This window comes from Corapipo altera, unplaced genomic scaffold (genome assembly GCF_003945725.1).
Source record: "Corapipo altera isolate COAL_440 unplaced genomic scaffold, ASM394572v1 61286, whole genome shotgun sequence".
Classification (NCBI taxonomy): domain Eukaryota; kingdom Metazoa; phylum Chordata; class Aves; order Passeriformes; family Pipridae; genus Corapipo; species Corapipo altera.
The window spans coordinates 214,199-239,773 of NW_020884907.1; the positions used below are offsets into that span (position 1 = coordinate 214,199).

Consider the following 25,575-nt stretch of genomic DNA (forward strand, 5'->3'; position numbering starts at 1 on the left):
AGTTTGCAAAAATGCACTTTAAATCTTCTGAAGTTGTGATTGCCTTGTCTAGCAAGTAGCTCAGATTTCATTATATATTTTTTAAGGTTGCAGCCACAGAGACCATAAAGTCTGTATTTTTTCACTCTCTCCTGTGTATATAATTTATCAGAATTCCTTATCTTATAAAGGATCCTCATTTTAAGAAACTGAAATAATCACAGGCTTGAAATAATTTGTCTTTTTATTGTTTTACTCAGAAGTCAATGTTAATGAAATAATACACATTTTTTGTTAAAGGAATGATTCTGCTCATTTAGTTTTTATGCCAAGGAATGACTCTCTGCTCATTTAGTTTTTATGCCTAGTCAATATTCCAGTTTCCATTTCTTGCAAATCTGTGGATTGAAGTGAAAAAATCCTAAAGATGATGTTTGGATCAAAGACATTTTTCAAAATCAAAAGTTAAGTCTTCAAAATTACTGCATTTCATAAAATACAGTTATACAACAGTCAAAGAGGATGGGTTTGTTTGGCTGTACGTCTTTAGTTAAAACAAATGTTATATAGGAAGAAAGTGTTCATAAACTGCTTTTGATTTCTGCTGACAAACACAGTTTAAAAATGTATTCTTATAATTTATGTTTAATATTGTCTTCCAGTATTTTAAGTCTTTTTTTTTTTAATAATCAGGAGAAAAAGATACACTGTAAATAAAAAAAACAGCAAACAAGTATTTTATAAATGTTTTCAAATGAGAAAGAAAGCATATGGATTACCAGTTTTATTTTTTTAAATAAAAAAATTGACTTGTCTACTTTATATGTATATATATATATATATACACACACACACAATTTCGTGTATGACTGGCAAAATAGAATTCTCTGTTTAAAAAAATGAATTTATTATTTTTATTTTAGTTATTGATTTCTTTTAACCAGGAGTGACAATTTTCTGAAAGTTGCTATTAATTGATCTTGGAACTGCTGTTAGCCAGTACAAAACAGAAATACCTCTGTGTAGCAGACAACAGGATGTCTGGCTTTCCAGAGCATTCCACTTGGGACCATTGGAATTCTGTTGGCATGTGCTGTTCCGTGGAAATTTACACGTCTGTGATCTGATTTTGTAGGACCCTTTTGTGTAGGGGCTGCAGAGGCATGGCTTATGCAGCATTGAGGTTGCCTGTAAAAATACTACTAAAATACTACTAAAAGTCAGTCTAGAGTAAATTAAAAAAAATAAATCTAGACTTTTGTGCTTCTCTCAGTCACATGAAATCAAATATGCGTAATTCATCAATAAAAAGATTTGTTTTGCTTATACCTATAGCCCTTCAACCTGTAAGCATTTTGCACTTTGTTACTTCTGGTGGTGTACAGAAACTAATTTGACTTGCTGCGTGCAGTACTGTCAGATGTAAAAAATATTGACAAAGCAGAGTTAATTTTTTGTTGAGTGACTTTTTTCTGTCTCTTGATGGATACTTCATGTTAGTGCTATGCAAGACTTTGAAAGAGGAGCTCATGAGAAATCTCATGTGCACAGTGTGCATTTTTTTGTAAATTTACTGTTTCCTTCTGGTTTTTTTCTGTATGCTGTAAGTAGCCATGACAACTTAAGAGAGAACAAACTCATACAGTTTGTTAGAGTTAAAGCCAGAGTTAAATTATGTTGGGGCGTGATCATAATGTCATAGGTTTCAGTATGGGAAGCATTCAGATGGTTATGTTTACTGCTTATTCTTATCTGGCTAGAGTGTAGTTCAGATAATTGAGGTATTGGAAGATTTGATTTATATAAATGAAAAACCTTTTTTTTCCTCTTAAAATTGCTCTCTCCCCTTTAACACTTTACGTCGTTTAACCAGACGATGGGTGCTGCAACAACTAATTCAGGAAAACTCCTTGCCAAGTCTTGCGACTAAAGGAAACCTGGGAGCAGCACCTGTGGAGAGAATTCACCGACTAGTGCAGGAGGAAATGAATGTCTGCTCTGAAGCTGCTGGGAGATATCCAAGCAACTACAATGCCTGGTCCCATCGCATTTGGGTTCTACAGCATTTGGCAAAGTTGACTGTCAAGGTATAATACAATAGTGAATAAAGTCTTGAATTTTCTTGTCAAAAAAAACCAAACAAACTGTTTTCCTAAGCAGAAGATAGAAATATGTTAATAAGACACAAAGTAATTTTTCTTGTAGACATCCCCAGTAAGGCCTTGGCTGTTTTTCACATGACTGGGCCTCCAGAGGTACTTGTCTTTTGTGCAAGTGGACACTGCCATATTTATCTGGTTATCCTTAAAATCTTTCTTCCCCAGATGCAGTTCCTTTTCATTTCCCCAGTGCCCCAGACCAGAGAGGAAATTTGGAGCTGCAGTTTATGGTTGGATAAGCACTTTAAAACAAGCAAGCATAGGGTCAGGGTGGGTGTAGGAGGGAGTGTAGACCCAGAGGTTAAGACAGAGGTCACTGAGCACATATGTCCTATTCTGGAGGAGGATGCCAGTTCCATGGTACTCAGCTCACCTCTGAAGGTAGAAGACAGCCCTTTGTGAGAGGCTATCAAGAGTGGAGACAGAGGTGTTTTCATACGGTTTGCTTCTCAGAACAATGACAAATGGCCTGTGCTATTCAGTGTGGAAATGGAGAAAACTGGCTTGATACAAAAAACCTCTGTTGGAATTCAGACGTTAGCTTGCTTTATTGTTTGCTTCCAGTGTTTGAAGCATCTTCAGCTGTTACTCTGAGGTTCTACATGAGAGGCTTTGGTTTTCTGTAGGTCTAAAGAGGTTTTAACGGCAATCTTCTGTATTGCTTTTTTAAAAGAGGTTTTCTAGTTCAGGTAAGGAGTGATCCTTGAATCATTTTGTTCCCTTTGTACAGGGAGTTAAAATGCAATTTAGTAATTAAAATGTTCCCTTGTAACTTTGCAGCTTATGTCAGATAATTGAATTGATTATTCCAAGATCTAGGTTGGACATTATGTGCATAGTATCAATTCCTGCTGAATAAAGGCTGGTCTGATTTTTCTGAGCCTCATGTTATTCTTCGACAATTTCAAAGTTCAGAAGTTTAAAACAGTAAGCTTAATTCTGCTGAAAATGGAGAAGCTGATCTTATGGTTTAAAGTGCAGAACTAGAGATGGAGAGGTTTAGTCCCCTTAAGAATTGCATGTGTGGGCTGTTATTTAATACTGCACTTTAGTTTGCTGATCTGTCAAAGGAAGGCAATGCTGATATCTCTTGTCAAGATATAAAAAACCACCTTGTGTATCTCAGGTAGAAGGCACTGTTTACACTGTTTGTATTTGCTCTGATTTCTTTTAGAACAAATGCACCACAAAAAGGTGTATAACTAACCTTGTGTGTTTCCGTGGTTTTCTTTGTGGGAGGCTCTGTCTTTTGTGCTGCAGGAGAAAAAAGAAAGACTTCTCCCTATGAAAGTTGCTTTGCATCAGCTGGTCCTGTTAAGTGATATAGGTAGCTTAGGAGAAAAGATGAAAAGCAAGAGTATACCAGTAAGATTCTATTCAAAGTCTTTAGAAGTAAATGAAAAGCGTAATTTTGATGTCCTTGGAGAGTTTAAACTTTGTAGGAGGAGCAATGTAAGGAAGGAAGTTAAGCCCTGTAACAAAATGAAACCACCAGCTCTAATGGAGAAAATAAAATAAAAGAAGCTTTGTCTGGTAGCCAAACTTGCCTGTCTCTCCAGAAATTAATTTTGAAGGTTTAAAAGCATTCAGACTTAAGGGAAAATTCTCTATTCCAGAAGTGTTTTAAACAGAGCTACAATCAACAGTATAATTATTTACCAGAGTTATTGTGAAACCCTTTTTAGGGGTTCATCAATTACCAAGTCAAGCAACCTGATTATGGACAAATAGTTTTGTATTCCACAGGCTCTAGGACTTGAAACATAATGCTATTGATTGACATTCTTTCCTGGAAAATTAAGGCGTAAATTAATTTAAGGGGTTTTTTTTCTTTTTAAGTAACTCACCCACCCTCTGACATCCACAATGCCCTAGGCAAAAAGTAAAATTTTTTTTAACTAATATCAGTGATTTATTACTAGTATCAGTAGTTTGGTGTACCACCTCTGCCTTCTCTATTTATTCCTAACCATTCTGAAATTCTTAAACCACTGCTTATTTCTTATTATAAGTAGTTTGTGGTTTTTTTCACATCAGCCTGTGGTTAGGTTTCTGAGAAACTTATCTTTTCAGAGTTTGAAAGAAGTATTGATTTCTTTTCTGCAAGGATGCAGAAGCATTGGTGGCAAGTTCCTTCTTTATGCTGGTTGTAAATGTCCCTGCTTTTTGTTTCAGGTTCTCCTTGATGAACTTTCATCCACTAAATATTGGGTATCCATGCATGTCTCGGACCATAGTGGATTTCATTATCGCCAGTTCTTACTCAATTCCTTGATAGGCAGAACTGTGACTGACAATAACATACTGGTAAATGAACAAAACCCTAACCTTCAGAAGGAGCAGGAGAGTGCAGGGACAGAAGCTGCTTGTGCAGAGGAGCAAAGCGTGGATCTCCCCCGCCGTTTGGAGGAAGAGATGGAGCTCTGCACTGAACTGATTGATAATTACCCAGGGCATGAAACCTTGTGGTGTCATAGGTAAGAGGACTTGGTCGAAAGAGTTTGCTTCTGATTTGTGGATTGTTCTTTGCTTGGTATTTCCAAACAAATTGTTGTTCTGATTTTTAAAAGTACCACTCAACAAAAATTTTTAAGCTACCATGTCTTAAGCCTTTGGAAAATATTCAAGAACATAATCAGAACTATTGCATGGAAAAATTGATTAGGCTTAAGTATCTTGCTGATTGAAATTCTGCTTGTCCCTGTATTTTGTGCAAGAGACACAAGATACTGCTAGGAGCATCCTCACACTTTAAATGTTTAAAGGACAAAAGATGAGCAAAAGGTAGACAGAAGATAGAGTAGCTGCAGAAAACCTGTGCTTTACTAGGTGGGTGCAGGTTCCTGACTAGATAAGAGCAGATTTGCCTAAGTGACATTGAGCCCTTTTCGTGAGCAGTGACAGCAGATTTTGTCTGTGGGGGAATCTGGTGGGATGGCAAATGATTTGAAGCAGTTTAGCAGCAACAGCAGGTTATTTCCGGTGCATGACTTTTTTCTTTTCTTCTTTCTTCTTTCCTTTTCCTTTGAAGAAGGTGTGTGTTCTACCTTCAACAGCACCTAAACAACAAATTTCCTCTTCTGAGTGCAGTGGTATCATCTGCGGACAGCAGTGATGAGACTCTGAATAATTCCCACCACAGTCCTGCAACAAGTCACATGGCTCAAGCTATGGATGTTGATGGTTTGAATGAATCCAGCAGCAAACAAGGTTATACACAAGAAACAAAACGCCTGAAGCGCGCTCCTGTGCAGGACTCTCTTGGTCCAGAAATGGAATACCAGTTCATTGATAAAGTATTATCAACTTGTAGGGATGTGGACCAAGCCAGGTTTGCTACTGCTTATAGGAAATGGTTAGTTAAATTTTTAAGTCAGTGAAGGAAGTGTTTAAAGCTTTCAGGGTTCTTTTCTTAGTGCAATATTCTCTTTTCAGACACAAATGCATGTCTTGGTTGCAAGTGTTAGCCAACCTTGTGTTTCTCTCTCTTTTGATGGTCAGTCCTAAAGTTCAAATTCAGAGTAGAAGTCTGTCACTTTATTAAAAACTGGCATACCTTTTTATTTACCAAATGCAGTTTGTTCCTTAATCTTTTTAAGAAACCACTCTGTCAGCTTCGTACCGTGACATTTTCTTACTTTTTACTTCTGTGTTAACTCTGAATCATTACACTTTTTTAAAAAACAAAAGAGGTAAAAGAAGAAAAGTCTGAAATGCTTGTGAATCAGTGTCTGAAAAAAGGATGAGAGTATCTGTCAGTAACAACTAAACCTGTTTCCAGGGTGTTCCTCTTTACTATGTGGTGTCATGCTAACACCTTATTGGATCCAGACTGTATTCGGTGAGTGCTATTATTTTTGTATTAGGAACCTTTGGTAGAACGCCAGACTGCAGTGTTTCTTTCTCAAGGCTCCAGTAACAATATTGGAGCCATCATGCCTTTTACTGTTTTAACTGGGGTTTTGTTTGCTTGTTAGTTGTCATGTTAGCTTGATAGTTGAAATCCTGACACAAGAAAACGTGACAGAAAATAGTTCAAACACATCTTCACACACTTAGAGCTGTATTTGGAAGTACTTTTCTTAAAACAGACTACTTTCTTTCCTTACTTGGTGTTTATTTATTTTATCTCAACAATCCAGAATTAATCACACTCGATAACGTTTCTGAATGTATTATGTTCACTACAGAATCTCAGCCTCCTCAATCGCACTTTGCTGATTGTACTTAACCAAGACTGTACAAGGCCAATATTTGATGGAGTAAAAACTAAATCTTCTGACTGGTTGTTGAGACTATACAGTTAAAAAAAAGAAAGTGACAGCAGGAGGAAGCTATCTCTTCCCTTTTGTTCTTTGAGCTTCAGTGTTTGGGGTTTTTTTTATCTTCTTTACTCTTCCTTAAGAGCTCTTCTCCAACCATACATCTCTGTTAACATAACTGTAAATTTGAAGGGAATTATAAATTAAATACATTTGTGTATTCTGTCATTTCCTTAGAACTTGTCTGCATAAGGGATTTTTTACACTAGTAGAATTGTACTGATCTAGAGACCTGGGGGAAACATTCTACGGTTGTAGAAGTCTGTACAATGACAACATGGCCTCTTTTAAAATCAGCCTATTCACTGAGGGGACTCAGTTTTCAAGTTAGTGTCCTCATCAGAATTGTGGTATATATCTCCTGGCCAAAATGCCTCTTGACCATGATGAAGTTTCAAGATGCTGTTTCTGTTGCACAGAGAGAGAAACAATGAGGGAGGAAAAACACAGGTAGCCTGCTCAAAAGGTATCATTTCAAATGAAAAGAAAGGCACTTGAAATATGGAATTTCAGCACTTCTAAATAGTTTGAATGGGGTTTACTCTTGCATTTCAGAATGAAAACAGACCATCTGTAGTCTTTGAGAGTGTGTTTGTGACACATTTCAGGCACAGAATAGCTAACAAAGACATTTCTATATGTATACACTGTTACTGTTCTGTTTACGGTACCTAGATAAGATGGATCTAGGCTTGAGCATCTCCGTGTCAAAGTTTTGTCTCAGAGGGCATCCGCACCTGCCTCTCTGTAGCTAGGGATGTTTGGTCATTTGTTTTGAAGTGCTCTGGGATGCTGTCTTGATTGATGGTTGTAGTTGCAGAAGAACATTGTTGTTGTCTGAAGGAGGTGTGGGAATGGCTTGAGAGGATAATTTTGTCATAAGATGTTGCCTCTGTGATAACTAATAAATGGGTAGGTTCAGGTACAAATGGAGTCTGAACTTAAAGAACCTGAGCAAGAACTTTTACCCATCTCAGAGGACCTGATATTCCTTGAGTATGGATGATATATTATGTATGGTAGCATGTGTCAGCTTGATTAACAATATCCCATTAATTAACAGTATCCCATTAATGACTTGTGCGAACCCAGAAGGTGTGAAACCAAGTATTAAGGATCACATTCTTGGTCCTGGGCTACTTAGTAACGTAGTTGTGTGTTGTTTGCCTTGGCAAAAATTACCTATTTGTGAGAAAAATATTAGTAGTAGGAGCAGCCTCAGAAGTGGGAACATGATAAGAAGTATTTCTTGAACTATGGAAAGGAAGAGATGCTCTCTTCTTGGACTGGAATGATTGAGGCTTTTAGAGGAAAATAATAACATTAGAATCTGACTTGAAACCTATTATATACTTCTTCCATACTATAATCTGGAGTCTTAGTTAGCTTTATTAGAGCTGTACTGTGGAAGTTCAGTGCTACTGAATTTGACAATCTTTCCGCCATAAACATTTACACAGATGCTCTGATAATACACATGTAAGTGATGCATACTCATAGGAAGACAAGACTTGGTCCTATGTAACTGAAAAGAGTTGCATTGAATTTTAATACTTGGAAAATGTTCTGAATACTCTGATTAGAGATGGTGCTGATATTTTTATTACTTTTGCAAAACACTGATGGCTGTAGTATAGCTCTTAAGAGTGGATTTTCAAAGTCTGCACCTGATGGAAATACTCCCCACACTTTTTTTTTTTTTTTAAATCCAGTAAGAATAGTTACATTTAGAAATGTTTGCAGACCAGGCTCTGCCACACAGAAAACTGAACAATAACAGTGAAATTGAAACAAATCATGTTTTTTTGCTTTGAAAGAAATGCAAACAATAAGCTGTTAAATTCAAGCTTTATGGTAACAATATAAATTATATGAAAGAAGAAAATAATATCTAAATTCTTCAAGCTGTCAGTGTCCTGAAGCCTCATACATGAAATGATTGAAGAGATACTTGTAACAAGTTTCATTAAGCTCAGAACTGATCTTTGCCACATACCTATCTGGCCATTCGGCAGTATTGCAGAGTCCCATTTGGGTGCTGCTTGAAAAAAAAAGAGAAGTAGCTTCGGTCCATTGGTAGTTAACACATATAAAGGTTACTGAATATGCTTTCTTTAAGTAAAGTGTATCCACTGTTTTGTGTTTTGGAGATCAGAAACTAAAAATGTAGTCAGTGAACATTCTTGAGGAGAAAATGTCCAACAGAAGCTGCAGAATACAAGGCTCTTACTCTCAGAAGTTCCTTCAGATATAAAAACAAACTTTGCACATCTGTAAACATCTTCATGTAATGTTCAGCATCTTTCCTGATTTTGTCATATGCTGTAGTATGTGTCATTTGAATTGATGCAGGCTGTTTTTGCTTTGTAGAAATTTGTACTAGAAACAAAGGGGTTTGAGGAACAAATGTAATTTAAAACTACAGAGATTGGAATAGAAGGAGTTGCATTTTTAAGGGATCGAATTCTGAGCTGCTAAATACATTGACTGTTATTTCAATGACATTTGGTTTGTCTTTTGTGTTACAGTCACTGGAGAAACATGTGCAGCATTAAAGATAACTACAATAACAAACCTGTATGACCTTATTGGAACACATTGCTATAGCTGCACTGATTAATATTTGTTAATCTACTCATGTCTGCATATTTGTGTTTTATTGACTTCCTATATATTTATACAACAAAGTTCATGTGTCATTTAAATAGGGGATAAGCTAAATTGTCGGTTTATGATATTTGATTAATTACCTTATATGTACTTTGCTTTAGGACAAATTAACAAAGTGTAATATAGATAGAAATCTTAGATTTTTGTCTTACAATCAAAATTTCTGGCATTTCCAATTTTGTGTTAGTGCTGCTTAATTAGAATGTATAGCTAGACTTTATGGATGGGGGTGAGGGTTTTTTTCCTAAATAGATAATTAATGAATTTTTAAAACAGTACTGTATAATATTGATGGATAGAAACAAAGAGTTTTGGAAGGGTTTGTCTGCATAGCCAGACTCAACAAGCATACTCTTTCAGAATAACATATAATACAATGAACAAAATGTGACTACCAGAGAATAATTTAAGTTGTGAGTCTTCAGAGATTTAATGATTTAATTTTTGGACAAGGTTTTTTGCTTAGTTGTATTTTACCTTCTGTGAGGAAAGAATGCTGTTTGTTTGGGGTTTTTTTCAGTCTAGTAGGACATGAACCATTGCACTTACAGTGTGGGGGAAAACGCCTACAACTGCTGAATTGTATCTTACAGGGCAATTTTGGAAAAAACAGTGAAGTGAAACATAGATGTGACTTCTAAATGCATCTTTCTCGTATACTCATTTGGTGGCATATTTACAATTAGATCTTACTGTTTTATCAGTGTCAGATACAGAGGAAAGGGTGTAGCTCACCTGTTCTCAAATGCACTTAGCATTCAAAGTACTTTCAAAGGAAGTTCAGTGTCCCTGTCTAAGATAATTTTCCTTCTGTTTTTGCCCATATACTCAGAGGTATGTTTTCTTCTCAACTTCTTCTCTGTTCTTCCAAGCAGCAAAGAAGAATGTAGCAAAGCATTGGTGAGGTGGCCTAATTTTGTGTTTATATAACTCTGACTACCTCCCAAAAAGTACTTTGACTGATGTCCTTAAGTGGAGTTCATCAGGCTCAGTTTTTTCAGAACCTCATGCTAGGCCTATATTCTCTTTCATATGTGAAAAGCAAGAGCTTTTTGAAGCCATCTAGTTTCCCAGGGAGAGTTTGAAGGAGAAAAGATAAAAAGATCATGTACTTAAAGTCGGAAAATCTAGAATTAGCATAACTTTTCATTAGTCTTTTCCACTGAAGAAGCAAAATATTGCTAAAAAATGGAGGAAATATGTGCTTCCAGGGAGTTCATTGTATTACTCTTTCAAATTACAGACCTGACACTTCCTAGTGGCTTTTACTTAGTGTGTAATGTTACTTCTCAGGGCATAGTCTATTGTAGTGAATTAGAGTACATTTTTACTATTTATAATTATTGATTAAAAAAAAAAAAAGAAAGCTAAACATGTAATAACTGGTATTTTATATCTACCCAGTGATTTGCAGTAGAGCTTACCATTTTGTCTGCATTGTATTGTTATTCTCTATCTTAAATTGCTGTTGCAAGCTTGCAGGAAGCTCCTGACAGCTTCAGGATGTCCTCTCTGAGTTCCCTAGTACTATTCAGTAGAATAGTCGGTATCTCAAAGGGGTATGTTGTAATGGTGGAGAAGTATTTAACAGTATCTGTGTTGATTCACCATACATCTTAGATTTAATATTTTTAAATCTTTTGTTAGGACTATGAATGCTAGAACTGCAAAAGCTTTTTTAATAGCTGCCAGACTCTTACGTACAGCAGAGTTATTCTGACAAGCAGAACTCTTAACTGAAGTCTAGTTTATTAAACATCTTTATCTGCACCATCTGGAACGTTCTGTAAGTCCTATTGTACAGAGGTGGGAAGACCCCACAGTGAGGTGCCTGTTTTGTTCACAGGACATTTTCTGAACAGAATATAATTATGATGAAACAAAAAGCTTTTCTTGGATGAGGTACACCTGTATGTTCATTGTGAATAAAGTTATGAAATTGGTACATCATTAATACATTAAGATTTTCTGAATGCTGTGTATAATGAGTAGATAAAGTGACTGGGCTTTTTTCTTAACAGAGTATTTATTACCTGTTATTTAAAAAAGTAATGTAAATGATACAAGGTACTAGATTTTGTTTTTAGAAGGCAAAATATATTTATACCTACTGTGTTTATTCCCTTTTGTAGCAGTTTTTCTTTTTTGAAATGGATGCATTTAAAACTGGGTAGTCATCTTGAAAAGTGCGCTTGGGAATGTCCTCTTTACTTTCATATAATCAAAATAATATATGTCTTAAGTAGTTGTAAGTAGTATTAAGATCCAAGGTAGTGACAGCACTACAATGTTCAAGTGAGCCATTAAACACTAATTTTGTAATACTGTCATGTTCATCAAAATACTATTCTATTTAGGGAAATGCTTATTTTATCAAGATATGTGCAAAAAATATTTAACTCTCACAGCTTTCTTATTAAGGGGATATACAGCTAGTTTTAAACATAATATTTTGCAATATATTTTCTATGAAAAATGCTCAGATGCACAGCTGTGACCATTGTAAATCTTACGTAGGTTTCCAAGATAAATTAGAGAAATGGTAAATTTTGTAGCAGAAAGAATAAAATTATGACAGGACTGTCAGACACTGGAAAGTAATCAGCTAAAGGACCAGTGTTCTACAGGATAGTGAATGTAAAGCATTAAGTGTGTTTTTCACTGGTCTTACTTTGTCACAGGATGAATTCCTGTCAGATGGGGATTGTTTTCTTTCTTTTGTAATCAGTAAAGAGCTTATTTGTGAATAAATTATCTATATTTATTCTCCCACAGTAAGTGTGCATGTATGTTTGAATGAATGGATGGCGGAACTGTATTTATGTCCTGTGAAAACTGCAAAAATCTCCCACATTTGGCTGTTTTTATACAGCACTGGTGATCTGCAACCAGACTCTTCCGTGAAGGATCTAAGTCTGAATCTAGCAGGATCAGTGCCAGTACCAGGCTGTTTGCTGAAAGCAACGAGATCTCTTACTTCCCCTCTCTGTCTTACTCTGCCTAATTTTCATGATACTTGGGCAAATGTGTGCATACACCAAACAAATCATTATTGGTGGTGTAGGAAGTGTTTGAGACTGTGAGAGAGTTTGTAAGGTCTTGCAAGCTAGGAGGACTGGGCAGCACTCAGCCAATGACCTTCCTGGGGGGATACCTTCTAGGAGTCCTCCAGAAAGGAAATGAATAGGCATGTTTTGGATGAAGTGCTTTAGCATCACAGGAGGCTGAGAAAACTATGTCAGACACAAACTAGCAACTTGAATTGGTATTTCAATACAAACAACAACTAGTCTTTTTGGTACTTAATTTTCAATATTTTTGCACGTTCTTTTTATAAAAATAAATCACATCAAAAATATTTCTGGAATTACTCTTTGTTTTGAATGCCTTCTGATTTTGAATTACTGGATTTGAGAGCTTTTCTTAAAGGGATCGATTTTATTGGAAAATGCTAGCACCTTTCCTCTCTCCTCCTAGACAATGTGATTCATTCTAAAATGAGCACCTAAAATCATAGAGCACTACTGAAGGTATTGCTTGTCATCCTAAATGCAAAGTTTAAAAATGCAAGGACATGTTTTACTTATACACTTTTTTTTTTCCTCTTACTAGCTGCTAGGTAGAGGGAGTATGTAAGGAAGCCCTGAAACGATAAGGACAATCTTTTATTTAATTTGGATGTTCATTAAATCAGAAAGCTTAAAGCAAGTAATAAACCCTCCAGTTTATTTTACAGGATCTGGTTATAAGTTTGTTTTTAATCTGGATGCTTTGTTTTTACGTCTGTTAGTGTGAGTGATGAGACTCTCACTGACTTCATTGACATAGGATCAGGCCATGCTGTGGAGGGGGTATTAGCCACTATCTGATAGCCAGGACATATTTAATGTGATCAATTTTAAGTGACTTCTTTGTCTTTAACGAATTGTCATATTAATGGCTTCAGTGAAGAAAAGAACAGTTAGGGTAGTGTATGCTCATCAGCGTTGTGAAAAAGAAGCTGTTAAGGCTGTGGAATGTTTTCATTTTAAAAGGGCAGCTAGAGAAAAATGAAGGGTACTACAGGGTATCAGTAGCTGAGAAAGCTTCCTTGTCCTCTCTCTTTTTTTTTACCCCCTCTATTTTTATCTCCCTTCTCTCCCACCTCTGCCCCCCCTGGCCATTCCCCCTCTTCTCTCCCCTGCCCCTGTGCTTTTTTAAATCTTTTCTAGTGATAGAAGGTTTCATACAATATGCCTGTGTGCAAACTAAGGTAACACTTTAGTTTTGGAAATATTGCATATCAGTATCATACAGATAGATGCCCGAGGTTTATGCAAGATATTTAGGGATGACTGGTAATCTTTTAAGTGGCATGTGATAATTGATGCAATATTGAAGGGGGAAAGTTTTAATAAATAGTGATGGCCTAAGCATTGCTGTTCTCCAGGCATGCTGTCTACATTTATGATCAACAGTAAACTGCACATTTGTCACCTTTCATCTCACAAATCCTTATAACTAGGTAACAGCAAATTTACCTTTTAAAATATATCTACATAATGTTGATTTGAGATGTTCTACAATTATTCGTTGTTATCTAGTACTAGATAATTCTCACCACATCTTTAGTCCATCTTCAGTGGAACCTAACCAAGTATAAATGGTTATAAATCTAGTTTTGCTGTGAAGGGAAGTTGAAATTCCACCATATAAAACATGCATTTTCCTGATGTTTATTTAGAAACATAGAAGGGCATCTTAGCACTACTTTCCTGTTGTGCACACTGAGTTTTACATTGTTTATCTCAAATATTTTTGTATTGCATGTTAATTAACTTTTTTCATATCCTAGTAGTACAAAATTAATTACGAAATAATAAAAGGCACCCTTACAGTTCTAACTATTCTATGCAGATGTCTTCCAAAATTTACAGGTACAATTTTAGTGGTGGTGGTTGGTAAATAGATTTTTTTCACTTATTTATTGGCAGACTTGTTTTTATATGTATTAGTGACAAAATGGACTAAGCACCACTGTAAGTTATTGTATTTCTGTAGAAAATGGAAAATAGTGTAAAATTGTTTTTGTTAAATGTTGACAGTTTATAAATAAACTTGTCATCTCCTAAAAACCCTGTTTTCTGACAACATATTTGTCTCCAGTTTCTTTGTTTTCCAACTGATATCCTTCGTAATTATTGTTAATCACTTTTCAGTGATAAGCTGCCTTTAGCTTGAACTGCACCTTCTTTTGTGAATTACATGATGACAACAGACTTACTGTGGTTCTTTTGAACATCGACAGTTAAGCCTTTTTAAAATGTTTTTTTAGGCCTTTGTTCAAGCTTAGCTTCTGAAAGGATTGAGGTGAACAGCAGCTCTTCTGGATAAGAAATTTCTAGTTGGCACTAGACAGCTGACTGTACTGTCTAGAGTCGCAGAACTTGGGCAGATGATTGATGCTTATGTTTCTGTAACTTTTTTAAGGTTCAGCATGAAATTCTGTGACTTGCCTTTTTTAAAATCTGGAATCAAGTGGAGTAGCTTATTCCAGTTTTTCCAAGTTCCATACAAGTTTTGTGCAGACATAATTGAAGGGAAGACATTTCACAGATCTTAAAAGCCAGTAATTGCCCTCTTATGTTAAAAAAATGTATTTTCTTTGATTATTTTAAAGATAGATGTAGTATGGAAGCATGGTACTTTGATTCCAGTTGACTGCCTTTAGAAGATAAATTTTGCTGTATAAATTTTGTGAGACTACCTGAAGAAGAATCCTCAGGTAAACCGTAATCAGAACTGGATGAAAAGATACTTGAGGTATGCTCATTATTTTTGTAAACTTTCTAATTATGCAAATACTTATGCATTAACAACTGGATCCATAGCATTGATATTTTAGATCTGCAGTTAAGCTTCTGAAGTAGTATACTACTTTATGTATAGGTCTGTGATTTTATGAAAAGTTGTTAATTTTTTGTCAAAACTGACTTACACATTAAGATCTCTTTTATGGACTTGAGTTAATGCTGCAGTAAATTTGCTTCCAGTCCTTGTATATCAGGGCAATCAGTAGCTCTATAAAGAGCTTTCATTCCAGGCTGTTATCCAAATAATTCTGAGATTCGTTTAAATAATGTATTAAGTTAATAAATATTAATAGAATATTGAACTATCAGAGTGTGTGATTGGGGTTGGGGTTTTATTATTTAAGCAGTGGGATATTTTGGTATATTGGGATATTTTAGTATAACATCATATGTAAAAACTCTTTAAGTTAAGTTAGAGAGTTTTCTATTTTATATCTTTTACAGGATGTGACTAGAGTTGTAGGTCCCATAGTTCTCAAGTTCACTTAAGTGTTTCTTGTCTTGTCATCTTGATATCTTGTTCAGATATACATGCAAAGAAGTGAAAAATATCTCTGCATGGTCATTATCTTCTATTTGCACTATGTAATAATTATTTGCTCTCTGATATAGTCCTACAAGTTCTCTAGTTCCAATAAAACTAAATCTTCCCCAGCTACTAATAAGCAAATGAACCTCTAGAACTTCTTTGCTGGCTGCCAGAAGGCAATGGTGGTATTATCTGGTTTTCCAGAAGCCTGGAATATCTGGCTGTTAACTCTGCAGTCTGCTTGGGGTTGCTGTGCGTCTGAAAAGCTAGCTATGAATTCACTACTTCCTTTGTAACAATGCTTGAAGCGCCTTTGAGAACTTCTTTTCTGCACTATCTGGTAAAGACGTAAAATAAGAAAAGTTGAACTGTTATGTCAAGAAGTATCAGTAGAGAGAGGTAAGTTCATGGGGCACAGCGTGAAAAAAAAGCACGACAGAAGCAGTTCGTTTGGCTGAGTCTTCCTACTTCCTACCTGCATGAGCTATGTCTGACATGCAGACATGTTGACAAACTAGGAAAGCAGTTTCTAGGGGAAGGTGGCAGTCTTTGGAGAGCAAGCATTTTTCAAATTTTGAAGTGGAGTGTTCAGAAGAGAAGTGGGAAGTTTTCTATTTAATGTGAGACAGTTTGGGGTTTTTTATCTTTAATATATTCTTAGCTGACATACCTTGTAGTATCAGGGGTTTGGGGTTTTTTGGTGGGTGGGGTTTTTTTTGTTTGGTAGTGGGTTTTTTGGTTTTTTTGTTTGTTTGGTTTTGGTTTTTTGCCAAAGTACCCCTTCCTGGTGTCTTAACGCTGAAAAGATAAAGGGAATAACAAAGACTTTTAGCTAAAAGCTTATATCTTCAAACACATACACGTGTGAAGCAAAGTCACACTATAAGGTATCCCAGTTCTATATAGTGTCACTTCAGGTTAGCATGTCTGTGTATGCATATTTAGCTGTGTGGGAGACAACTGTTTTTACCCAGGGAGATTTAGCAGCACTGCAAATGTCAGTGGAACTGTGAAAATTTAGTAGCCAACGTGGCTTCACTACTGAAGGACAATATGGCTTTTTCTGACGAAAAGGGAAATGGGAATCTTCCACTCCATGCATAACTGGTGTCTTTACAAGGTACTGTCTAACTGTCTTTTGTGAGGGACTGGCCCCTTTTGTACCCCCTGCTGTCTTACTGCTGTCTACCACTACCTCCCCATCCCCACTCCTGCAAATCCTTCACCAGTCTGCACAGCTACACTGGCCCCCTTGTACATCCTGGACCCTCAGGTTTGCATCCGCATCAGTTGCAACTTTCCAGTTTGCCTGTGGTTTCTTAATAACCCATTCATTAGTGTGGCTGATGAGGTCTGGTTTTTGCCTTTGCCTCTGTTAGTTCATCTGTTGGGTTTATGTCTAAGTGTGCTCTTGTTTGTGCCTTCCCCTTTACTTGTTACACCTTTTGGTGTTGGAATACCAGATACCCGTAAGAGAGCAGAGTCTCTCTCCTGTTACATACCCTTGCATAAGCTGGTTTGCCTGCTTTCAGGAAGGCTGAAAACCTTGCTTCACTGTAGTTTTTTTATCCCATGTCAGCTTTATTGTTTCACTTCTGAAGCCTTTTCACTTTCACTGGAAATGTAAAAGCTTTCAAAAAGTCTTAAAATTAATAGATTTATTGGTTCCTACAGTCCCATGAAACACAGCCTATTCAGTTTGGTAGTGCTTGACTTGAATTAAAACAGAAATTTAAATTCAATTCCAGCTGCTCATGAGATTTGAGCAGTAGTTGCAGTTTTCCCTGTAAGACAGGGCAACTGCAAAAACAGACGTAAAACTGAAACTACTGCTTGAATTGAGGAATCAGAGAGGAGAGTGGGTGGCAGAGGTTAGAAGTAGTTTCTAGACTAGAGTTGGATGGACTAGAATGAGGATGGAAAGCGAACAACATGAAATATAAATAGATAAATTCCCTTTCTGTCTTGAAAGGTTTTGGGTTTTCTCCATCAGCAATAGGTCTGCAACAGAGGAAGAGAACATACTAATGAACATATTAATGAAGTGAGTACCACTGGGTTAAAAATAGGGATGCAGACTTAAGTGCGTATTGATACACAGCAGCTCAAAGCTGACTGCACTGAGTCATATTTAGGAACATGAAAATGACCTGGGAAAATGTCAGTTCTTTGCTATCCCTGCTAGCAGAACTAACCACTGCAAACTTACCAGCTTGGTGGTTAAACTATCAGATTATCTGTAGGAAGTAGCACTGTAATAACCTGTTTGATGGCTCTGGACATTAAGGAAAGAGGAGAAGGTGCGTATCTCCATGCCTCTCTGATTAGAGGTTTCCATAAGGGAAGCAGACTTATAAAGCATATTTTTTTTTAAATCTGGAGGGCAGAGAAGGGGGTGAAGAGAAGCCTACTGAATGTACACAGAAAGTAAGATTGACTCATCACCCCAAAGAAGAGTAATCACACGGCACAGGAGACCTGCTTCACCACTGCATGGAACGGGCAGATGGGCCTGCTTGTCAGCCTTTATCAAGCCTGATATGTCCCTTTTGTAAGGGCTAAAAGCTGCTTTAGCTTTTGGGAGTCTGGCTGTGTCAGTGAAGTTGTCTCTTCCTACATCTCCCTGTATGGTAACTGGTTTGCAAGATATTATCATACTTCTTTTTATCTCCATTTTTTTATTTTCTGAATCAGTGAATATGATGGTTTGTTTGTTTGTTTTCTTTAGTGCCAAAGGTTTGATAGGAAGAATAAGGATATATCCCCACTCAGGCTAAGAAGACAACTATGCTTGCAAATGATACATAAATTAACATTAACATACAGTTAATATGCTAAGCAGGGAAAGGAAACAGCTCTTTGGCCTTCTAGCTGTTGATCTTCAGAGTGCCATCATTCAATAGTTAGTGTTTTGATAATCAACACTGATCAACCTTGCTGTGGCTGGCATCTCTGTCCTCAGGGAATGCACAGTCTCTTTACTTCATATTAGAATGAATGGGATTTCAATATTGATATTTCATACATAGGAGTTGATATTTTAATAGTAAGTTTAATAATGGGTTTAACAGTAAGTTTAATTGACAAGTTCAATAATAAATGTTTGATAATAATTAATGAAGTTTAATAATTGAAAACAAGTTAAAACAATAGTGGTAAATAATAATAATAAATGATGATAACAGTGGAAAGGAAAAAATCTCAAATAAGTGATACACAGTTCAACTGCTCACCACCTGCTGACTGATGCCAGACTCCCTTTCCTGAACCCGGATCGTCCCCCCTTCCTGGTAACTTTTCCAGTTTATATAGTGGGCATGACGTTCTGTGGTGTGGAATATTCTTCTGGCCAGTTCGGATCAACTGTCCTGGCTATGCTCTTCCCAGGTTTTTTTCTGTACCTTCTCAGTGACAGAGCATGGGGCACAAAAAAATGCTATCAACAGTATTCTCATTCTGAATCCAAAGCACAGCACTGCACTAGCTACTGAGAAGAAATTAACTGTATCCCAGCTGAAACCAGGACATTGCCTCAGCCCCCTCACCAGCGTGGCAGTACAGGAACCAGAAAAGGCCTTGGTGCTGTGCAGACACTGCTGAGCAATAAGAAAAACACCCCTGTATTATCAAGTTCGTTTTTGGCACAAATCAAGCAAATCAAACACAGCCTCCAGTCACTAATTTACCAGATCTGTTGAAGCTCAGCAACTGCAGGATCGAGATGTTGAGATTTCCTGATGGGACACTTTAATTCTTTTTCCACAACCGTTTCATATGTTCTTTTGAAGTCCGCAGAGAAGGCACTAGCAGATTTTACTTTACATTTTCAGTGGGAGAGCATACCCAGAGTATTAGTGCCACTGTTCCTCTGAGAAGAATCAATGCGATCACTTGTTGTTATGATCTGTTTATAGACTAATTCGGGCACAGCAATTGTAGAGCAGAACTAGTTGCAAGTATAACCTCTCCAAACATGCATCATGCAGACGCTGTCTCCTCTGCACGGACTGTTCCACTTTACAGATTCTTCCCACTAAGCACAAACAGCCCATGTGGAGCAGTGGGAGGTTTCATCTCCCATACGTTCCTTAATTTGCTCACAGACACAAGGCAGAGTAAAACGATCCACAGTGAAGAGGCATCCAGTCCACCTGGAGAGCAGCAGCAGCACTGCCTGATCTGCTTGCTGCTTTACAAACTGTGTCTTGGGTGCTGAAATGGAAGCATCCCAGCTCTGTCAAATTGAAGGGATTTTTATTCTATTTGCAAAGCTTTTGTATCTGGAGAGGACCTTTCAGTTGTACAACCACAAACTGTACTCAGGTCACATCCTCTCTCCGTAAACTCCTACATCTGCAGGTACTGTGAATATTGTTATCTCCAGGCTCATCCGTTCATTGTGATCTCTCTGTGTGAGGTCGTTCTTTCTAACTAAAAACAAGCAGGAGAAGTAGAATCTGCTACTAACCCCATCTCTGTGGACCCCTGAAAGCCCATGGCATTTGTCTATAAGCTCTATTGTACACCTGGCCAGAGCAATTCAAAGAAAATCAGTATCACCAAAAGAAGACATTACATGGGCCTGCTCTGTCCCATCAGGACTTTCAAGATCTGCAACTGACCTCTTGAGGTGTCAGATGAATTTCAGTCTTTGAGCTCAGAGTAGAGCTGGACATCACATCTCCACCTTCCACAGTATCACTAATACATTGTCTTATCTCTTACACAGTCTTTCCTTCTTCAAGGAAACTTGGCTTTAGGAAAAAAGAGAACAGGCAAGTCAGTGTCTCTACAGATTTTTGAGGTTTATTCAATATTGCAGGTGCACACTGAATTTTAGCTTCCACAAGTCCAGGCTCAACCTAACACAAGTTCAGCATGATCCAAAGCTCCTTTTCAAACCACAGTCCCCTTCTGATTCTGCCAGTCAGTGAAATCTTTCATATATGATGTTTTGAGCTCCTTGCCCAATTACACAACTGGGCTGGGCTGAATGGGGAACGGGGTAAATGCCCAGGGGGTTTTCAAAGACAAAGCAAGAAATCTAAGATCCTCTGGACCAGGGACAGTTCTGCCATTGGGGCTGAGTCAGAGGACCTCAGGGCTCTGTGGTGGCTTTGGCAGCTTGTCCATTTTGCCAAGAGACCCCCTGGTAGCTCCTGAGGAGGAGTTGGCACTGAGTGTGGTGACGGTGCCCAGAACCCATAGAGCAAGGAAGTAGGAATGAAGACTGTGGCTTGTTGGCCAGGTTATGTGGCTCTGTTGGCTGTGACATCACAGAGGACGGGTCACAATGGGAGCCATCTCTAAGGACAACACCGGGCATCCCCAGTGCAGTTGGACTTGGGCGATTGGTGAGTGTGCATGCAGGGGTAAGTCTGGAAAGGATGGGAGATGGGACAGATTCCCAGGGGGCTTTCCAATCCTGAGTTAGAGCCAAACCCCTCAGAGCAGGGCAAGGTTCTGCCATTGGGGCTGGGGACAGAGAAGCTCAGGGCTCACAGTGGTGGCAGTGCCCAGAGAGGGTTTGGGGATGTGCCGAGTGCCCCTGACTCCATCGGATGCTGCAGCTTGGCAGGGATGGGGCCTCTGGACACTATTCAGGTGTCTCTAACCTTTTCAGAGGACACAGCCCAGCCAGGGATGACACTGTCAGGGTTCCTTTGGCTGCCCATTTTGTCAGAAGAGCCCTGGGGAGCTTCAGCCCGGTGACTTTGGCATCCTTGGGATGATGATACCAAGAAACAGCTGAGCCTAGGGGTTGGGGATGAAGGCTGGGGACTTGTTGGCTGAGTGATGCAGCTCTGGTGGCTGTGACATCATAGAGGACAGGTCACAATGGGAACTGTCCCAAAGGACACCACTAGGCAGCTCCTGCCCCACTCCCCCAGTCTCTTACTCCTTCTCACCCAGACCTGCTGAGTAAACTTTTCTCCCACCTCTCACAGGCCATGGATTCAGCAATTGTCCTCTTCCTGACTGTGCTGGCCCTTCTCCCTGAGCAGGCACATGATCACCAGATCGATGTGGTCACAGCCCAGCAGATGAAGGAGCATGAAGAATTTTTGCATCATGAGATGATGCGGCTGTGGCAGGATGTTGAGCAGATCAGTCCCCTGGAAAAAGCCCTACTCCTTTTCCTGTTGCAGCACTGGCTCTTTTGGGCTGTTGCAGTAGCTGAGCTCACTGTGCTCTCCTGGCTGACCTGGCAAAGGAAGGTTGCCTCTCACAGCTGCCGTGAGCAAGACAGCTCCAGCAGTGAGGAGCAGGAGGAAGACAAGGATGAGGAGGAAGAAAACCTCAATGAAGCACACAGATTTTTGCTCAGGCCCACCCTATCACCAATGCTGGAAGTGTCTGACATGTGCAAGAATCTGAAGCATCTTGTCCATGATCTCCTGTTTATCAGCCGAGAGTTTTCCCAGAGAACTTCCATGCCAGAGATTTACCCAGCCACTGGGATGGACAGCTCTTTTGAATCCTGGAGTATCAGCCTCCAGAATCGAATCTTCTACCAGCTACTTGTGGTCCTGCGGCCACCCTGTGGGCACTCTTTCATCCTGGAGCAGGTAACCATGGGGCAGCAGCCAGACAGTTGCTCTGATATCCATGTGGAGCTGCAGTGCTTGTGCTCGAGTGAGCATGGGATAGAATATAACTTGTGTTTTCTCCATCCCACTGACAAACAGCTACCACAGGATCAAAGGTCACCTCTGCTATGCACCCTCTGCACAGAGTCCTACTTAAATGCGGAGAAAACAGCCCACTGGGCACAGAATTTGCTGGAAGCAGCTTGGTGGCATTTGCCTCAGTGGCCCCACCAGCATCTATGGGTGCTGCACTCCTCCAGGACCTGCAGGTTCCTCGTGATCAGCCCCTCTGAGAGGCAAACCTGCACTGAGATGTATTTTGTAGTGCAGCAGGGCAACCCAGGCAATTACCTGGTCCTGGAGTAGGCAGTGGCCAGCTTTCCCACTGTGTCGTTTTCAGCTACTCTGTAGAGTCGTTTTGGGGGTGCATCTACTGCACATACTCACCATACAGCCACTTGCTCAAACCCCTTCCCTTACCTGTCACCCTTGTGGAATGGGGATGAGACTCCAAAGTAAAACTTTAGATAGGTTTAATAGTAATAAGTTTAGTAATAAGTTTCATAATATTAGGAATAAGTAGAATGTTCTCACAAAGTGTGTGGTAGTCACAGTTAGCTTAGTTAGTAGGGGATAGAAGAGTTTTTAGTTGTGCAGTTACCCAGTATAAGATAGGCAGCAAAGGATAAATATGCAGTAACCTCCATTTTGAAAATGTTGGGGACTCTCAAAGCCCCTAATGAGCATGTAACGGGGCACATGCAGTCAGGAAGTCTGTAACCCCGGAGTATCTCAGCCTTTGGAGAAACGGGGACGGACCTGAATTTCAGACAAAGGGGATAAAGGAGGCTGTGACTTCCATCAAGGTGAGAGACCTCATTGGGGATTGTCCAGTGAAGTCTCCCTTTTATTCGAATAAAAGTTTGACTTTAGCTCCTTTGTCTCTTGGCTATCTTTGAGGCTCTTAATAACTGCATTATTTTTTGGAATAAAACCGAAGTAAAATACAACTATAGTCGTAATTAATAATAAAGAAGATAATAAAAATGGAAAGGAAAAACCCCATACAAATACAAATAGAAACCCCATACAAATATAATTGCTCACCACCTGCTGACTGATACCAGACCCCCCTTCCTGAACTGAGATCAGTTATATGTGAACATACCCATCTATGTACTTTGATCAGGGATGAAAGTTCCTCAGCAAAGCAATCAAAGATTCTATTTCTCTAGCAAAAGCTGTAAGGCTGCCTTTCACCTTAACTCAGTTCATATCCTAATGCCAGAACCTTTCTCAACTGACTGTCCACTGACACTCTTCAATTGCTTGCACTGCCACTCTTTTCACCTCTCCAAACGACAGTCATTCTTAAACTTGACCCAGCAATCTTACTTGGCAAGGAAAAAGGATGTTAGTGCATGGAATACATCTTCCTTCAAGTCCACTGGACTTTGCATCTCATTTGTTGCTATGATTTACTATATAGTGACTAACTTTTGTGTGTAGCTCCCCACTAAGTGAGCTTTTCCAAATGGAGGGTGTAAAAGGATCTTTCTATACTGAGCATAACAGACATATCTGAGCTTGATCTAAACAAGCCGCCCCCTGGGCTAATTTATTTTGACAAGGAGGATGCTCCATTTTCATTATATTACTATGCTTCATCACCTGAAGAACCAGACTTCAGATATATTAATAGCTCTTATTACTTAAATAAAAGTGTAAACAAAAGTCTAGATTGACCATTGTTTTCATTTCATCTGTTCATGTTGTGTTTTCAGAGAACATGAAGGTTATTTCAATTTTTCATGAAGCTTTATTATCCAATTCTATTCATCATTAAACCCCAGAAATATCCCTGACCTCTATGGCAGCAGCTCTTGTGTTGGCTTTGCTAAATCTTGTTTATTTCAATTGCTTCATATTCCAGTAAAAATTCTTGAATTTTTTATTCTTATATTTGCTCCTGTCGTCTGAACGCAGGCCACTACCTGGATGATTTTCTTACTGATTTGAAGTAAGTTAGGTTGGGTTGGGATTTTGCTTTGGTTTTTTATATATTCCCTAAGCTTTGGACAAGACACTGAGTCCCCTCAGACTTATATTACATTTCTCCAGCATTCTCATCAGCAAGGTATGGCAAGTTAGGAGACTGACACACGAAAAGCCATCACATGCAATTAGTGGACATTTGAAAATTAAAAAAAAAAAAAATAGTTTCACTGGTACTTCTCTTTCGACCAGTGTTTAAAGGAGCACTTCCAGTCCTACCAGGCGCTGTGGTGAGGCTCAAGGTCTAAAGAGTTGGAATGTGCTCAAACAGGAGGTGTGATATAATATGATACATTTTTTGCATGGGATAGCTACCCATGTGACATCTAAGTGCTTCAAAGAACAAATAGTAAAAGACCACACTTGATATCTGTCACAAGCTTTGCCTGGAAAAAAAAATTGCAGCACATTCTGAAAATCCCCATGTACAAGTGATCTACTGGATTCAGTGGATTGCTAGCGGGAGGGAATGTGTACTTGTGAGGATCCTTCACTGGTAATATCTCCTTTTGCTCTGTCTTGGACTCTTTGGGGTTAACAGTGGAAGTGCCCCATCTGAGGTTCTTTCCACTTGCTGAAATCCAAAGCCATGATGGACTGTAAGTAATTAATTTAAAACCTGAAATTACAGGCAGGAGGCTCTGTGTCCTGGTTCTGGCCATGAGAGAGTTGATTTTTGCAGTATCCAGGAGGGGCATGACCAGGACCCAGGGGTTATCCTATACCACCTCATGCTATAAGCAGGGGGCAGGAGGAAAGGGGCCCTTCCAGCTGGGTGGCAGGAACTGAGAGGCCAGGGTCTATGTTGTGTTTGGCCTGGGGAGCACTCACTTGTGAATCACTCGCCTCTCTTGCACAATCTGTTATTAACGGTGTTGCTGTTATTGTTTGTTTCATTGCTGTTTCCAGTAAATTGTATTTCAACCTGTGATCTTTTGTGCCTCCAGTTCTCCACTCCAGCCACCTGCAGGGAGAGGGGGAGATGGAGTGAGCGACGTGTGCATAGTTTGGAATGTTTCAGTGGGAACACTAAATTGGGGAATACCATTCCTAAACCACAACACTATAGATTAAAAAACTGGACCCGAGCCTAATTCTAGCTTGGTTTTGCCAAGCAGTTGGTCTGATGCCATGACTGATTTCTATGGCACTGCATGCAGTTCCAGAAGTGCCTGACTCCAGGAACAAGCCCACCAGTGAGGGCACCATTTGGCTTGTTGCTGAAATGACAAAAAATCCCCTTCTGAAAAAAAATCTAGTCACTTCAATAATTAGAGTTACTCGGGTTTTTTCACGTTCTGTAGAGCAAGCTACAGTCCCTACTGTCCCTGCTCCCTGTAAGCATCTTTGACAAGGGCCACCTACCTCACCAACAGATGGAACAGGCACTAACCTTGCCAAATCTTATGCTTCTTTCAG

The 25,575-nt window shown here is 38.8% G+C and overlaps 1 protein-coding gene across 1 annotated transcript in view; it reads left to right on the plus strand.

The window, feature by feature from the left end:
- PTAR1 (protein prenyltransferase alpha subunit repeat containing 1) overlaps positions 1-10,479 on the plus strand; it is a 30,959-nt gene extending 20,480 nt beyond the window's left edge. Inside the window, exons 5-7 of the mRNA XM_027652511.1 lie at positions 1,853-2,066; positions 4,314-4,615; positions 5,170-10,479. Of these exons, the coding sequence (XP_027508312.1) occupies positions 1,853-2,066; positions 4,314-4,615; positions 5,170-5,518 (865 nt within the window). The 3' untranslated portion in view covers positions 5,519-10,479. The remainder of the gene's footprint in view (positions 1-1,852; positions 2,067-4,313; positions 4,616-5,169) is intronic.
- The last annotated feature ends 15,096 nt before the right edge of the window (positions 10,480-25,575 follow it).